Genomic DNA, 16,889 nt, shown 5'->3' with positions numbered 1-16,889 from the left:
GGAGCTTCCAGACGCGCGCCCGCGATTGGTGGGCGCCCGCGTTGCTCCCCGGCGCGGCGCGCGATTGGCTGGCAGGGGCGCGGTCTCCCGGGCCTGGGCGGCGCGGACAAGGCCTCAGGCGGCGGCGGCGGCGGCGGCGGCGGCGGCGAGCGCGGCGCGAGGCAGGTGAGCCGCGGCGGGGGGCGGCGGGCCGGGCGCGGCGCGGCGGGGGCAGCGGCGGCCGCGGGCCCCGGCGGGGTCGCCAACGGCCGCGGCCTCGCCTCAGCGCCGCGCCGCCGCCTCCGGCGGTGGTGCCCGCGCGCGGCGCCGCCGGACGCTCTCCGGGCCCCGCTCAGGCCTCGGCCGCCCCGGGCGCCCCGCGGCCCCCCGGCGCCCGCCCCGCGGCCCGCCGCCCCCCGCCGCCGGCGCCGCGCGCGCCCGGGTCGCCGCTCCGGCCCGGGGCCGCGCGCGCCCGGCGCTGCAGGCGGGGGCCGACGGCGGGCGGGCCGGGCCCGGTGCCCGGCGCCGCGCCGGCTCCTCCGGGCCCGCCCCGTTCGCTCGGCCCGCCCGCGGGGCTCCGGGGCGTGAGCGGGCCGCCTGTGTTTTCGTCCGGTTCTTCGGACCCTTCAGAGTTCCTTCCAGTCTGGAAACGCGGGGAGACTGGGAAGTTCTGGAGAATTTGATTTTCTCGATGTATCTGCTTTGCTAGTTTTCTTTTTTTTTCTTAAATTTTTTCCCTCTGTGTTCGGAAATGCCGCTGTATTTGGGCATCGGAGCTCTTGGTTTGTTATCTTTATCTCCTGTTTTCCACCGATGTCTTCTTGTGTGACTTTCTAGGTTTCCTTAATCTCCTGACTCATTTGTTGAGCGTTTTGTTTTGACCACCAGGTTGCACGTTTCCCGGAGGTTGCTTTGGTCGTTACTGTTTTTTCCTCTAAAATTTTGAGTCGTGTTTCTGAACGCCCTGGCGTCTCTCTCTCCGTCCGTGGCCTCGTGCTGGCTTGCTCGAGGCCTCCTGTCCGGCCCCAGGGCTGCAGCTCACCTGCCCAGCCCTGGGGGAGCTCTGTGCACCTGCGCTGGGCCTGCCGCTGTTGGCTGAGAGGGCGGGCTGGGTTTCCTTGAGCCTTACCCAGTGTCGCTGCCCTTGGGTCCTTTGATTGGACTTTCTAGAGGTCCAGAGAAGGGCTTCGCAATCTCCTGCCTCATTTTAAGAGTGGAAGACTATGGTGTGGGCTTCACACATTGGAGAGGAAATGCTCTCTTATCCCCCGTGTCAGGAAGGCACTCTAGAACTCGGCTGCCCCTCTTACTTGCCGGTCTAGAGAGCCCTTGGTTTTATGCCCCAGTCTTTTCGGGGGGGAGGCAGGAAGGGGATCCATGCGGAGTAGCTAACTGCTCTTTTTTTAAGTTGTAAAAAATACGCCTGATGAAGTTTGCGTTCTAACCTGTGCGGCGCCTGGCAGCGCTGTGCAGCCGTCACCGTCTGGTTGTGGAACTTTTTCATCACCCTAGATGGAAGTCAGGTGCCTATTAGGTGGCCCCTGGCAGCAGCTAAGGTTTTTTCTGTTTCTGTGAATGTGTCTGCTCTGGATTTTTTTTCTTTAATACAGATGGGTTATTACAGTATGTGGCCTTTTATGCTGACTTCTTTCACTTAGCAGAACGTTTTTTAGGTTTATCCGTGTTGTAGAGTGTGTCAGAACTTGGATTCCTCTTTGCAACTGAATAATATTCCATTGTACAAACATATCAGTTTGCTTATCCATTCATCTGTTAGTGGGCATTTGAGTTGTTTCCACTTTTTGTCCGTTATGAATAATGTTGCTATGAACATTTGTGTACAAGTTTTTGCTCGAGCACCGGTTTTCATTGCTGGGGTATATATCGGTAGCGAGGTGGAACTCCTGGGTCACATGGGAACTCTATCTAACTTGTGAAGGAGCCACCACACTATTTCCCACAGTAGCTGCACCGTTTTACAGGCCCACCGACAGTGTGCGAGGGCCCCAGTGTCTCTGCGTCCTCTCCAACACTGTTCCATCTTGTATTGCTTCACTGCGGCCGTCCTGGTACTTGGGAGGTGGTGTGTCAGTCTCATTTTGATTTGCATTTCCACAGTGACTGATGGTGATCGTCTTCTTATGTGTTTGGTGGCCATTTATGTGTCTCCTTTCAGGAAGTGTCCATTCTCGTCCTTTGTCCATTTTGTAGTTGGGCTCTTTGCCTTTTGAGTTGTGAGGGCTCTCCCGAATGCTGGGCCCTTCCAGGCGCGGCTTGCGCGCACCGCCCTCCTCCCTCTGGGCTGCCCCCCACTCTGCGGATGAGCCACATTTATTCTCTCTTTAGTTGCTCATGCTTTTGATGTCGTATCTAAGAGACTGCTGGCAAATCCAGGGTCATGGAGGTAAACCTCTATGTGTTTAATCTAAGAGTTTTATAGTTTCAGCTCTTTAATGTAGGCCTTCAGTTCATTTTGAGTCAGTTTTCGTGTATGGGGTGAGGTCAGGGTCCAGCTCTGCTTGCCGACGTCCAGACGCCCCAACCCCACGTATTGGAGAGGCTGCTCCTCCCCTGCTGCCTGGCGTCGGCGCCCTCTGGAGCCCCGGTGGCCGTAAACGTATGGGTTTATATCTGGACTGTCAGTTCTGCCCTGGCAGCCTGTGTGTCTCGTTACGACGGGAACGCTTTTGAAGTAAGTTTTGGAATCGGAAAGTGAGAGTCCTCCAAAGGTGCTCTTTTGCAACACTTTTTGGCTGTTTGGGATTCACTGCGATTCATATGAATTTAAATATGAGCTCTACCATTTACGAAAACAGGCCTTTCGATTCTGAGAGTACACTGAATCTGTTCTTGCTCAGGGGAGTATTGTTTGGTTGACACCATTGTCTTCCGGCATACGAAGACAGAAGACTTTCTGTTCGCTTATGTCTTTCATTTCTTTCAGCAGTATTTTATCATGCTCAGCGTACCGGTTTCATACTTTGTTAAACTTACTCAAGTAAGTTTGTTACTGGGTTTTGTGTGTGTGTGTGCTCCAGGTGAGGAACGCACTCACAACCTCTGGCTAAGTTTGTTACTGTTTTCGTTGCTACTTTAAGAGCCGCGGCTTTCTTCATTTCATTTTTAGATTGCTTATTGCTAGTAAGTGGAAATATAACTTGCTTTTGTGTGTTGATCTTGTATCCTGCAACTTTAACTTCGCTCAGTTTACTAGTCTTAATGGATTTTTGTGAATTCTTTAAAATTTTTATAATGCCATCTGTGAATAGAGGCAATTTTAGTTTTTGCCTTCTAATTTGGATGCCATCTATTCTTTTTCTTGCCTAATTGCTCTGGCTAGATCCAGTACAATCTTGAATAGCAGTGGGAAAATGATGTCCTTGTTTTGTTTCTGATTTCAGGGGAAAGTTTTCAGCCTTTCACCATAGAGTGTGATGTTAGCTGTAAGTTTTAGTAAATCCCCTTGTCAGAGGAACTTCTCTTTTCCTAGTTTGTCCAATGTTTTTGTCGCGAAGAACTGTTGGATTTTGGCAGATGCTTTTCCTGTACCGTTGAGATGATCCCGTGGTTTTGCCTGATTGCTCCTTAAGCAGACGTTCAGTGTTGGATCCGTCCTGTATTTTGACCCACTCCACGTCCTTACTTCCAAGTGTTGACAGCTGTCGCCATCTTCAGGTTTGGGGGATTCCGTGATGAAAACTGGGCTCTTCCTCAGTGTTGCCCGTCGCAAGCTTACGAGTCCGCTCTTGCTGGCCTGCGGCGTCAGTTTTCCTTCATGCACCCGTTTTCTGGTTTCCACGTTTCTTGCTATTGTTTTTTCTCCTGTTCAATAAGCGCCAGGCGCTTTTGGTGGCAGTGGTGACAAGATGAAGCCAGCTTCGTCACTGCAGCGCCTGTCTGCACCTCTGTGTTCCAGGGAGAGGTGAGAACCCGGAGAGCTGCAGGGCGTTTCATGGGGCCTACTGCTGACAAGCTAAGCGGACCTGAGCACACCCGAAATTTGAGCACCCACCTTGGGGTGCGCAGGGCAGTGGAAGCGAAGCAGTAATTCCAGGCGAGCGCGCGCGCGACGCTGCTGTGAACCTTCTGGAGAGGGGCTGTGCTCCGTGGCTCCTGCGGGAGGGCTGCAGGATTATCCTCTCGACTGAAAACACCTGTGTTTGCTTCCTCTCTCTCTTCCTGAGTTTGGAGCTCATTGCTATTTTGGACAGCTTAGCCCACTTGATGTCCAGATAGAAGAGGCTAGACTGGCTCCATCTGAAACTTTACTTCCTTTGGGCCAAAATAAATGTAGGCTAGACAAAGTATAGACCACAGGGTCGCTGTCTGTGACTTGCTGTTCACTGTGATCAGTGCGGGACTTCACTGCTCTGCTCAGTGGCCTGTGTGACTCATTAGTCAGGCTTGCAGTCTGAGTTGTGTCTGTAACCCTGCTCATTTTTGAGAGCTTTGTTTTTCATTTAGTGGCATACGGGCACTCCATGAGCCATTATTGAGTGAATTTTAGTTTAGGGAGTAAGAACCGTGTGACGGATGGTTTTAGATATCTGTGCAGAGTAAAGCTGCAGGGGCAAGACCCAAGTCGCGTGAGAGTAATTAAGCCTGGGTCAGTGGTTCCCCGGGTGCCGTGAGGGGCTCCCCAGGGCACACACGGCTTCACAACAAGAGTGCTCTGCCCGGTCGCTCTCTCTCAGTCACTGTTTTCCTTGTTTGATCTTTAATTTTATTGGAAGATGGGAGCCTTATCTAAAAATACAAAGAACATCCATCTAAAGGGTTACTTGCTTGTTTCTACTAGAAACCCTTTTACTGTTGGTGAGCACTCACTTTTAGGCCGGCACTTCACATGCAGGAGGGCAGAGCGTTGAAAAGGGTGATCCTGAAATGGTGTGGATTAAGGGTTTGCATTTACCGTAGCAGGAAAATCCTGTGATTATTGTTTCTGGTTGTTCCCAGTTATAGTTGGAAGTGAAGCAGCGGACGCCACAGTTCTGATTAGATGAGGAAACCCACGAAGTGCTTCAGGTTGATTAGGAGACGGAGTGTGGGGACCAGATGTGCGGACCCGCGCTGCTCTTTCGTAGTTCACCCAGCACGGGGTGGGGGGTGCTGAGAGAGGGGTGAGGGGAGCCAGGAGTATTTTCAGGTTACAGGCAAAGCAGTGTGGTAGCAACGACTCCTCCCGTTTGTCTGCACCTGTGCGATGCCCATCGGTTCTACAAATCAGGGTTAGCTCCTACCCTCAGAGAGTTCACAGTCTAGTTGGAGAAAAAGACTCATTAATCAACAGATTGCACGTTTCTGTTATGTGGTTAAACTCCAGGGAGCTCTACACTTGGCCCGTAAGTTGGATGCTTCCTGGACGTGGTCTTTCAGCTGTAGCCTGAGGGTGCGTAGAAGTTAGCTGGGCACAGCTGGGGTGTCAGGAGACCAAGGGAGTGGGAATTGGGATCAGGAAGGCGTCCCAGACGAGAGAAGGGCACTGGGGCTCTACGCAGACGGAGCAGAGAGAGAGGGCCGCCTGGGCCCAGGCTCTCGGTGAAGCTATGATGTGGGTGCTGGGAGGTGGAGCCGTGGGATCTGAAGGGAGGGAGATGGCTGAATCTCTTTTGGACCACTCTGGCAGTTTTCTGGCTTGAGAAGGCAAGCTGGATAGGAGGAAATTAGGGGTGCTCGCTCCCAGGAAGCCAGCCAGAGATGGGGGGGGCAGAGGGCTGGCCCAAGAGAGGGCACCGCTGTCCAGGGAGGTGGCGGTCGCTCCCCGTGAACTCAGTGGGTGAGCGTGCAGAAGTCGAGTCAGATGTGCCTCAGGTGTGCAGAGGACAGAAGATGGAGTAGGTGAGTTGGAAATGGCGGGAAGTGTGGAGGCCGGATCTGCGTGGGCAGCGGAACCCGCGGCAGCCTGTCCCCGGGCTCTGGGCTAGGAAGGCCTCCAGGGCAGGGCCCAGCCTCGGCCGGCCACACGCGTCTATTCAGCCGCAGACGGGGCCAGCCCAGGCATGTGCCACCCAGCTCCTGGCAACAGTGCGGAAGAGGCAAGCCTCTCCAGGATGAGACAGCGGGCTTCGCCCGTCAGAGTGGCCTCTAGTGTCCCGAGGAGCCCTGTGGGGTGTGGGGGCCCCGGACCACCACCCGGCGTTGCCGCGGAAGGCCCTCCGTCTCGCGCGGTCGCCGAGCTCCTTCCGGGGGCGGTGCCGGGCGCATCTCCTCTGACCGCACTGCTGGGAGGAAAGTCAGTGCTCTCTGGGTCTGAGAGGTGTGGGGTCATGGTTTCTGTCTTCTGAGAAGAAGGACCCTTTACAAGAATGGGCAGAAAGTAAGTTGCCTTTGCTGAGACACTGAGGCAGATCTCCCTGTGAGAGGAAGCACAGGCTTTACTAAGACCATCTGGAGCACATGTCATCGGGAGATGTAAGCAGGTGATCACGCATCTTCTCACAGAAGGAGTTATTTCCCCGAAAACTCCGCTACTATGCCTGCCTCTTTTCCTATTTCATCATTTCTGAGAAAAGAAACCTCAGATCTTGGCTGGAAGCTGTCAGTACAGAGTTGCTGCTGGTGACTGGCTGAGTCCTGCCGCAGCCCCGGGGCCAGGCTCCGACCCCGGGTCTGGCCGCCTCACACTGCTTCACAGATAAGACCGGCCTTCTTTTTCTTTTTGAAAATAATAGTTACTGGGTTAATTGTTTAAATTATAAGACCAAAACCTCCTCCTTATTTATTTTTTAAACCTGTTTATCTTGTGCTGGAATATAGTTGATGAGCAGCGCTGTGTCTCAGGTGGACGGCAGAGCGACTAGGTTACACGTGTTGTCTGCCTGCCCTTTAAGAGTGCCCAGCAGCGCCAGGCGGGGTGGTCTCATTCTCTGTAACTTACAGTTAAATTTGGTGCGGTATTTTTCTTGAAGTTTTAACACTACATTCGAGTGTGTATAAAGCATATACTCAAGTGTATGTAAAGCTTATGAGACAGTCTCTAAAGGCCTCTCACATGTTTTTAGGGAGTGCTCGTTTGTTTCTGATTCACTGTTTTAAACAACAAGACCACGCTTTAAGTGCTCGAGCGTAAACCATGGTTTCCCATGAACGAGCAACGTTTTGCTTCCTTAAAATGAAAACAGGTGGTGCTGCTGTTGCTGTTTATTATGTTGTGGAAGCGATTCCAGTGAGCGCGGCATCTGGAAGCAGTGGCGTCTAAGCCAGCTTGGCTTTTCTAGTCTGCAGGCAAATATGACTGACACGTTTAGTCTCTGGGTTAGGCGTGTTAACAGGATTAAGCCTGAGCAAAGTGAGTACGTTCAAGTAGAGTACTCAGGGCTTCCCGGGCAGTCCAGTGGTTAAGCCCACCGCAGGGGGCGTGAGTTCAGTCCCTGGTCAGGGAACTAAGATCCCACATGCCCTGCGGTGAGGCCAAAATCACCGATAAGATATAGTACTGATTTTTTTTAAATCACTATAGTATTAATTTTTAAAGGGCACCTATGAATTTTAGTTTTAAAATTCTTCTCTACAAGGCATGTGATAAAGAAATACCCGATTGCCCAAGTGCACGTTGACAGCCAAGCCCTGGGCAGGGTTGGTGGGAGTGAGGCTGGGCCTCATGTGCGGTGCGAGGGTGCGAGGGCCTGGGGCCGGCCGTGCCTCCACCATCAGCTCAGCTCAGGGCCCGCATCCTGAGGCAGATGGTGTCTGGTGCTGCGCCCAGAGAGGGGAGGGTGCCGCCCAGAGAGGGGAGGGTGCCGCCGGGCGCGTCCCCTTGGATGGCTGCGCTTCCTGAGGGCGAGGTGCGGTGCTCACAGGGGACTCCGGCTGGGGCTCACAGGGCAGCCGTGTTGCTCCCGAGGATTTGTGCAGGGAAGCCGTGTCAGGCTGTGTCCGTCCGGCTCACTTCTGGGCTCAGCCACTTGGTCAGCAGCCCCGTCAGTCCATGCTTGTCTTTATAAGCAGGGTGCCTTTGGAGCAGGTTCTGGTGGTCTCACACATGGTTTAGTGACAACTGTCTGCTAGATGGTGATGCTTGTGGTCCAGAATAATGAGGAGAAATGCTCAGACCATTTTTAAAGTTTGATTTTTTTTCTAGTTTTATTTCAGAACTGATAGCATTTCTTGAGAAAATATTTTGTGCTAATTTATTTCATGGCTATTAACAATTTTATTTTCTTTCTTTTGTATTGCCATTTACTTCAGTCTCTATTTTCAACCATGTGACTTGTAACTTTTAATATTTTTCAGGCATGTTTTCTAAGCTGTTACTAGATGAGTACAAATATTCTAAATAGTAGAGATTCAAATTATAGTCGTGGAAGAACTAAAATTCACTTTTAACCAAAGCATTCAAGAACAAAACCTGAACTTAGTACTTCACATCTCCCATATGGTGTGAATATTACAGTGTGCCCAGCGCAGGGGGAGAGCATTGAAGGAGAAGCCAAGTGTCCCGATGAGGCGTCGTAACGCATACTTTAAAGCCCCGCTAGGATCTACATGTTGGTAAAGACGCTTCTTTGATTTCCTAGGTTTGAGACCAGCGTCTGCAGCCTAGACAGGACCTTCTTTTGCCCGTGCGTGCTGGCCTGTGTGTGTGGCCGCTGGACACGAGCAGAGGGCGACGCCGGAGCTTCCTTCTCCAATCCCGGCTTCATCTGCCGAGGTGAGCGCTGCACCCCCCTCCCCCCGCCGCCTCCACTCGGGCTCAAGGGAGCATCCCGCCACCCACGCTAGCCTGCTGGGCCTACAGGTCCCCTGGTGTGAGCCAGCTCCACCCCCCGTGTCCACGTTAGGGGCTCAGAGGCCGCGTGGGCCGTGCGGAGGTCAGCCGGTGGTGGCAGCTTTGGGAGGAGAGCAGAGAAGTGGGGACCCTGCCGCCTGCCCGGGAAGCGCCTGATAAACACGCAGGTGCCACGTGCTGCCTTGGAATTCCTTTCAGGATTTTCTGACGCTGATGAACACATTTTCAATTCATTGTTTCACTTGCTCTTGCGATGCTGCTCAGATTATCAATGCAAATCTGATCTCCCTCAAGTCACAGGCTGAGGCCACCTTCAGGCCCTGCTGCAAGTGGGAAGGCTCTAAGGTTACACTCCGGCTTGAAGTAGCGATGGTGTAAGAGGAGCCGGGAGCAGCTCTGGGGACACACCGAGCCTTGCAGCGGGGAGACCGCTGCCGGGGGTCCTGCTGAGCTGAGGCTTCCGCCTGCTGGCCTCCGGGGTGTGGCCATCTGAGCTGCCACCGGGCTTTCTCTTTCACTGAGGCCAGGGTGAGTGACTCTTCCATCTCGGGGATTGTTAGAAGACCAAAAAAAAAATCCTTCTTTAAAAAACAATTAAACAGACTTTGCAGCCGTGTTGCACAAGGTAATTAAAGCTCACTTGTCGAGTGTGTGCCGCGCGCCAGGCATCGCTTTACACGCGCCGTTTAACTTTCTTCTGCTTTCCTTTATTCTGTAATTTGTCTAATGTTCGTGTTTTATGAAAGGAACTAGAGATTCATATCAGTGTGTTGTGATGTGTCCAGGGAGGAAGAGTGAGGCGGCAGGGATGACGGGAGAAGCTGGGTGTGGAGAGGAGCAGCAGCGTCTGTGCCCCGTGGCACAGCCACACCGAGCGCGGGGGAGCGCACCTCACCCTGCGGCGTGTTTCTGAGTCAAGCTTGGTGCGGCTTCTGTACCCACCTGCTGCTTTGGAAGGATCTGCGTGGAGAGGTGGTGTTCTGGGCGCTGGAGGCAGTCAAGGCCAGGGCGGCATTTCCCTGGGCCTCAGGTCTGATTAGACGGGGCTGAACGCAAAGTCTGTGTGCTTACAGGAGTGAAGTCGGAATGAGTAGGGAAGAGTGGGAGCCCCGGCCACAGGCTCCCGTTGCTTCCACTCTTGTGGCCGCTGGGGTCCGACTGGCTCGGGCCAAGACCTCCTCCACTGTCTCCCGCCTGCCTTTCCTCCAGACCGCGGCTGGTCTTCTAGAGTCGTGGGTGTCCACACCAGTGCTCTCTCCACGGTGTTACCCTTGGGCGTCTTGTTGCGTTTGAAGCTCCCCTCGTGAAACGTGCAGCCCGCAGCCTCCCGCTGGCCCGGCACCAGCTTGTGTCTGCGTTGTCGCCCGTAGGGCGTCTGCTCGGCCGCTGCTGTAACCCTGTCCTGCTTGTGGTAGGAAACTCGTCTGATGGCCGGTAGCTGCACTTGGTTCTTGGATAGAATTGTCTTTCAGAGACAAGGAGTCACGTTTCTTTCTGAGTTGTGGCAGAAGGTCTCCGTTAAGGCTGACAGGGGTGGCATCGCTCCGCTTCGTCTGTCTCCGCGGTCGGAAGAACCAGGCTGAGTAGTGGGCTTGCAGCTGGCCCTTTGCCTTTGGCAGCTTTTGGAAACACTGTCATGCATTAGAAACTAACCTCTCTTTTAGATAGATGTAAACGTGAGAACATATTAATGTAACTCTTTTAAAGTAAAAAGGCTGTACTAGGCCAACAGCAGGGACCTATTGTGTGGCAAAGGGGACTGTAGTCAATATCGTGCAATAACCTGTCGTGGAAAAGCATGAGAAATACTTTGTGTGCATTTGCGTACGTATGTTTGTGCGTCTGTGTAACTGAAGTACTTTGCTCTGCACCTGAAATCTTGTAGGTCAGCTATACTTCAACTAAATGAAATCAGGAAGTATTATAGATAAAAAAGGCGTCAGTTCTCCGAGTGGCCTCCCCCCCAGGCTCTTCTGTGCGGAGTCTCGGGCTGGCCCTCCCTGCAGCCCTTCAGTGGCCTTGCCTGGAGCGCTGCCGCCGATCTCACAGCTTCTGAGTATGAGGAGCTGTCACAGGTGGGCAGTCAGTTGGTGGCAGAGCTCGGGTCAGAGCCCAGACCCGTCGGAGCCCGGCCCTGGTCTCAGCCGGCCGCTCTGACGTCTCCATGTCACCGTCATGGTGCTTCAGTGCCGCTTGGCTCTCGGCCACCTGCCACTCAGTCATCTATTACTTTGCAAGCGACTTTGTGTGGACCGATCCGGACGCTCAGCTCACTAGGGTGTGCTGAATGCGAGTTGGCCAGAACTGGCTGCGGCGGGCTCCCTTGGTGGGCCCATGGTGGAGACTCCGCCTGCCGATGCGGGAGACACGGGTTCGACCGCTGATCCCGGCACCGAGGAGCAGCCGTGTCCATGCACCCGAGAGCCCTCTCCACAGGCAGCGAGAGCAGCCGCGGCCGTGAGAAGCCTGTGCCGACTGCAGCGAGAGCAGCCCCTGCTCGCTGCAGCTGGAGGAAAGCCTTGCAGCAGCGAAGGCCAGCACAGCCGAAACCAAACAGATAACGTTTATAGGGGCACAGGGTTGGAAATGATGAGGTAAAGCTGCCGTGGAACGAGCAGCAGTGCGGGCCGCTGTGGCTGGGGCATGGTGCTGAGGGGCTGGGAGACCGCGGAGTGGAAGGTCGCTTTGGGAACGGAGCTGGGGCTGGGAGCAGCTGCCCTGCGGTGCTCCTCCAGTTGCCTGGTGAGCTGCCGCCCGCGGGTCTCCTGCAGAGCCATTGTTACCCTCCGCTGGGTGTGGCCCCGCCTGCGGAACCCGCCCGCACCTGGGCTCCGCTGCCGGTGGGGCGCAGGGAGGCACAGGGGCGGTGCCGAGCACGCACGGGGGCTCCGCGCAGCCTCTGCTCTGTCTATTAATAGAGTGACCTGCCCTGTCTGGCGCGTGTGCTGCCTGCGCCGATGAGCCGGTTCCCCAGTTAGGAGCGGGGCAGTGGTAAGCGGTGGTGGTTGTTTCCGTGGGAACTCGGTTTTTAAAGGTCTGCCTGGATTGTTTCAAAGAATCTGGGGTGAATTTAAGTGCTTTTGGCTGAGTTTGTAGCAATCGGTCATTCATGCGTGAGTGCTTTTTTCCAGGTTTATCGTCCTCGGTGTTTGAGGAGCAGATTAAGGTTCATGTTACGCCTGTGAGGGTGTGGTGTGTGTGTGTGTGTGTGTTTGTGTGTTTTAAGTGTGTATTCTTAGCCTGAGGAAAATTTGAGTCATTTCAAAGAAAGCTAGAAGACACTCTTGAAAACAATATGTTCAAAACTTTTAGATTTAAAAATAATCTGTGTTTTTCTTTGGGGAAAAATAAAAGTGTGACCAGAGCTTGTAGCTTATCTCTTACTCAGCCTGGGTCTCCTGATTCTGAGGCACTTGAAATTGAAAACTTCGCTTTGGAGGAATGCATGGGGGTGGTCTCGGCCAGGGGGCAAGAGTCAGCGCTGTTTACTTAGTGGCAAAGGAGGTTTATTCCCAGGGCCCCGGGGCGGGAGAACGTTCTGACACCTTCGGGGCTTTAGAAGCTACGCCCTGAAGGGGCTTCCGAGCCTCTGTGCCTTCGCTCCATCTTCAGTCAGTCAGTCTAGGGTTTCCCCCTTCGCTTCTGTAGATTCGGCGTCTTAGGGAACCCAGTCTGACAGCTAGCTACACTCTGGACTGGGAGCCATGAGAAAACGTGCCTCCTTGACTTAAAAGGGAAAAGGCAGCCCTGCTCCAACTTCCAGCCGGCCCCGTTCGGCCCGCGGCGGCGGCTCTGCAGTCCGTTTGTGCGGGGCCCCTCTGTGTGTCCAGCGTTTAACAGCCTGCGTTGCTTTCCCCCTCTCTGCAGTATGCTCTGAGACCGTGAACATGGACTTTTCTCGGCTCCACACGTACGCGCCTCCCCAGTGTGTCCCCGAGAACACCGGCTACACGTACGCACTCAGGTGAGCTGCGCGTGTGCGCGGTCTCGAGCGCCGTGGGGTCACGGGGCTCGTACAGTGCTCGCACCCCGCTGCTCTGTGTTGGAAGTGAGAATGTCTGTGAACTGTATGTCTTGCTCTGGTTTTACAAAACTGCTAAACTGACGTGGAAATTGTGAGGGTTTTTTTTCTGAAAACCAAACGCTTCTGATGACTCAGTGATCCGTCGCTGCAAATGACTCTCTCAGCCTCCACCCAGGCGGCTGTGGTCTCAAGAGCACATCTGTGTGGTTACGCTGGGGCTTGCGATCTGTGCTGACGGCCGAGCAGTTCAAAGCTAACAGAAGTAACCTGGAGAGTGGTTTGCCTTTGAGAAGAGGCGCCCCGCGCAGAGCCTTTGCGAAGCCTCGTCCCCGGGGCGCGGCTGCAGGCAGATGCGGTACTGGGCCTCCGGTCTTTATCTGTATTGTGATTTCGCGCTGTGACTGGAAGTCCGAGTCCTTAAGAGGTGTTGACTTGCTCCTTGCCTTTCTAGTTTACTAAGTAGAAAGGACGGTTGAGATGAAACTTAAGTGTGGTAACGTTATGGGCCAACAGCACAGGGAAGATGTTCCCAGGTTGGTGAGGGTTTGGTTAGCAGACGGGAAAACCTTCGTATCCTGGCGGGACGTGGAGCGCACACAAGCAAGGCGCAGGTGCCAGCTTTATCCGCGGCTTGTCTTCCGAAAATCAGAGCTGTGGTTGGAACTTAAAGTTGGAAGATATTTCAAGAAGGATGCTTCGTGGCAACATTAGTCAAAGCTGACAGTTAATGATCTGAGTTTTTAGTCACCAGTTTAAATCATGTCAGGCTTTTCCGTAGTAACACGTGCTGTTTTATGGAAAGTCCTAGTATTTTAGAACAACAGGAGTGGGCCAGCTCAAGTAAAGCTCGCCCTTATTCTGTATTTGTGGAGCATAAAAGTAACTCTTGGTACTTTATTATTAGTTTTTATAACCCATTTAATTTTGTTTTTATAGTTATTTATCTGTTTTTATGATCCATTTTAAAGCCAGTTTTTAAGCACCCCTTTCTCTGGATCTGTCCCCGGGGAGAGCAGCACTGTTTGTTTCGGTCAGGTCACTGGAGCAGGGCTACGGGCTGGGTGAGGACTGGAGTGGAAAGGCTGGTGAGCTGAGGTGTGCTGGCGGGGGGGAGGGTGGGGTGGGACCAGGCTTGTGCGGGTCTCGAGAATGGGGACGGAGCTCTGCAGAGCCTGGCAGACGTTCAGCTGAGACTCCATGGGGGCAGGGCTCGGGCAACGCTGGGCAGGGTGCAAGGTTTGGGAGGGGACACTGGAGGCCTTGTGGTCAGTGGTAGGAAGAGGACGAGGGGAGGGCAAGGGTGACTTCGCGGCCTGGGAGGGCACAGGAGGAGCGCCTGGGAGAAGACCAGTTCATGGGAGGGTGTGTGATACTCAGGCTCAAGAGCTCTACAGGCGGCAGGCACCTTCTGGCCCTCAGCCAGCCCGATGGGAGCCCCAGTGCCCCTGGGGTCAAGGCCCACATCTTGGAAGAGGACATTGGTGGAGGGGTGTTGGTCCACATCTGCGTGGTGAATTCTGACTTGAAATAATTACAGTGTTCATTTAAGAAAACTATGTAAAGTAGTTTTGGGGGAAAAGTAATGACTGTGTCCTGCATTAAAATGATGTTGAGCTTGGCGCCCTCACTGCTCAGTGCGGGTCAGTGCAGCCTTTGTCCTGCCTCCGCTCCAGCCTCTAAAGTTAAGAACCTTTTCCTTAAGTTACAGGTGATGCCTCAGTAGATACAGCAACTTGGAGCTATTTGTATTGATTTTCTGTTGGTTTAGCATTTTTCAGCGTCAGACCTAAAGCCCACCAGCGGGGTTCCCTGGTGGCTCAAGTGGTAGACAATTCGCCTGCAATGCGACAGTCCCGGGTTCGATCCCTGGATTGGGAAGATCCCCTAGAGAAGGAAAGGGCAGCCTACTCCATCCAGTATTCTTGCCTGGGGAATCCCATGGACAGAGGAACCTGGTGGGCATCAGTCCACGGGGTCGCAAAGGGTCAGACACGACTGAGCGGCTGAGCGCAGTGTGAGGTCTGCGTCTGTGATGAGCTGGATTCTGAAGAATCTTCTGTGATCCTGTTTCTTCGTTCCTGGCTGTGCTGGGTCTCCGGGGCTGCACGGGCTGCTCTCCAGCTGTGGGGGGTGGGGCTGCCCTCTGGTTTTGACGGACGCGCAAGTTCCTCACTGTGGCGGCTCCTCTTGTGAAGCACGGGCTCCAAGGCACACAGGCTTCGGGAGTCGCAGCTCGTGGGCTCGGGTGCTGGCGCCCAGGCTCCGGAGCAGGGGCTCGGGTGGTGGAGCCCAGGCTCAGGAGCAGAGGCTCAGGGGTGGTGGCGCCCAGGCTCCGGAGCAGGGGCTCAGGGGTGTTGGCGCCCAGGCTCCGGAGCAGGGGCTCGGGTGGTGGCGCCCAGGCTCAGGAGCAGGGGCTCAGGGGTGTTGGCGCCCAGGCTCCGGAGCAGGGGCTCGGGTGGTGGAGCCCAGGCTCAGGAGCAGAGGCTCAGGGGTGTTGGCGCCCAGGCTCAGGAGCAGAGGCTCAGGGGTGTTGGCGCCCAGGCTCCGGAGCAGAGGCTCAGGGGTGTTGGCGCCCAGGCTCCGGAGCAGAGGCTCAGGGGTGTTGGCGCCCAGGCTCCGGAGCAGAGGCTCAGGGGTGGTGGCGCCCAGGCTCCGGAGCAGGGGCTCGGGTGGTGGCGCCCAGGCTCCGGAGCAGGGGCTCAGGGGTGTTGGCGCCCAGGCTCAGGAGCAGGGGCTCTGGTGGTGGCGCCCAGGCTCCGGAGCAGGGGCTCAGGGGTGTTGGCGCCCAGGCTAAGGAGCAGGGGCTCAGGGGTGTTGGCCCCCAGGCTCCGGAGCAGGGGCTCAGGGGTGGTGGCGCCCAGGCTCAGGAGTTTGGTGCAGGGCCTTAGCCGCCGTGGCACGTGGGATCTTTCGGATCAGGGATCCAGCCGCGTCTCCTGCGTTAGCAGGCAGATTCTTTACCACTGAACCACCAGGGGCGCTCCTGGAAATGTTTTTACAATACAGAGTAAGTTGCAGAAATGTCAAGACCATTTACTTTGCGCCTGTGCCCCTGGTTCCCCCGGGTGTCCGGACCCTTGGCCCAGGGGTCCGCTGTCTTGAGTGGGCCTGTTCTGTTGCCTTCTGGAGATCCCCCCAGGTGTCCCCAGAGTCTCCACCTCCTGCAGATAAACCACTGGGCCTGCCCAGGGCCTCCGGGGAGCGGGTCCCCCTCTAGCTTCCAGGAGGCCTTTGTTCGCAGCCCTTTGCCTTGGGCTGCGATTTACTTTCCCCCTGCTTTGTTCCCTGTGGCGGCTGTGGCCTCTCCCTCACCTTCCTCCTTCCTGCCGGGGTGTGAGCTCACCTCCTGGAGGTGGGGAGCCCTCACTGTCCTGCCCCGCTGCTGGACTGCCGGTAGGACCCCCGCCCCCACGGGGCCCTGAGCAGGCTCTCCGCTCCTGTTTCCGGATCTGGGAAGCTTGCTGGCGGTGCAGAAGGGCCTGTGCTTTGGTTTAAGGTAATTACGTGGAAGTGGGTTTTCTTTGTACCGTTCGTCTCTGGACTTAACGGTGAGTTAGACGCAAAGTGGCGCTGGCGGCTCAGTCTCCGGCTTCTCCTCTCCTCCTGGTTGATTGTTCAGCAGCTTTCTGGGCTCCCTGTCTCATTAACTGCGTTATCAGGCAGGGTCTGCTGTTGACAGTGAAGGTTGTAGCCTCCTGACAGGGTTGACTTCGTGGCCCATGGCGGGGTGCCGGTGACTTCAGCGCATCTCTCGCACTTCCCAGAGCCGGCCCTAGACCTGAACCCCAGGCAGGGGCTGCGGTCGGAGCCCATGGAGGGAGTGTCAGCTGTGGGCCGAGTTGGTCCCAGCTTGCTTTTGCTTTGTAGGAAAGGCTTCACGTCCTAACGGCTGTTTTTAGAAACTCACACTAGCTTGCGCGTCCTGTTAGTTCGTTTTCGAAGTGGTGCTATAACCGGCGCTTATCTCTAACAAGGTTTTCTCCTTCTAGTTCAAGCTATTCTTCTGATGCTCTGGATTTCGAGACTGAACACAAGCTGGATCCTGTATTTGATTCTCCGAGAATGTCCCGCCGCAGTCTGCGCCTGGTTACCACAGCCCGCGCGGCCGGGGACGGCTCCGCCGGGGACGGCGCGGCCAGGTGAGCCAGGCGGAGACCG

The 16,889-nt window shown here is 55.2% G+C and overlaps 1 protein-coding gene across 18 annotated transcripts in view; it reads left to right on the top strand.

Moving 5' to 3' along the window:
• The first annotated feature begins 46 nt into the window (after nt 1–46).
• SUN1 (Sad1 and UNC84 domain containing 1) overlaps nt 47–16,889 on the top strand; it is a 41,932-nt gene continuing 25,089 nt past the window's right edge. For 5 of the 18 annotated variants that reach the window (XM_069569723.1, XM_069569722.1, XM_069569717.1 and 2 more), the window contains exons 1-3: nt 90–165; nt 8,496–8,629; nt 16,721–16,870. In XM_069569723.1, coding sequence (XP_069425824.1) covers nt 16,794–16,870 — 77 coding nt within the window. In that variant the 5' untranslated portion in view covers nt 90–165; nt 8,496–8,629; nt 16,721–16,793. Of the gene's footprint in view, nt 166–519; nt 762–3,801; nt 3,902–8,495; nt 8,630–11,656; nt 11,699–12,574; nt 12,672–16,720; nt 16,871–16,889 lie in introns of those variants that run through there. The other 13 variants (XM_069569718.1, XM_069569714.1, XM_069569711.1 and 10 more) reach the window with 9 other exon arrangements.

This window comes from Ovis canadensis, chromosome 24, assembly GCF_042477335.2.
Source record: "Ovis canadensis isolate MfBH-ARS-UI-01 breed Bighorn chromosome 24, ARS-UI_OviCan_v2, whole genome shotgun sequence".
NCBI classification, from domain to species: Eukaryota; Metazoa; Chordata; class Mammalia; order Artiodactyla; family Bovidae; genus Ovis; species Ovis canadensis.
This window is presented reverse-complemented; position numbering and strand designations above follow the sequence as displayed.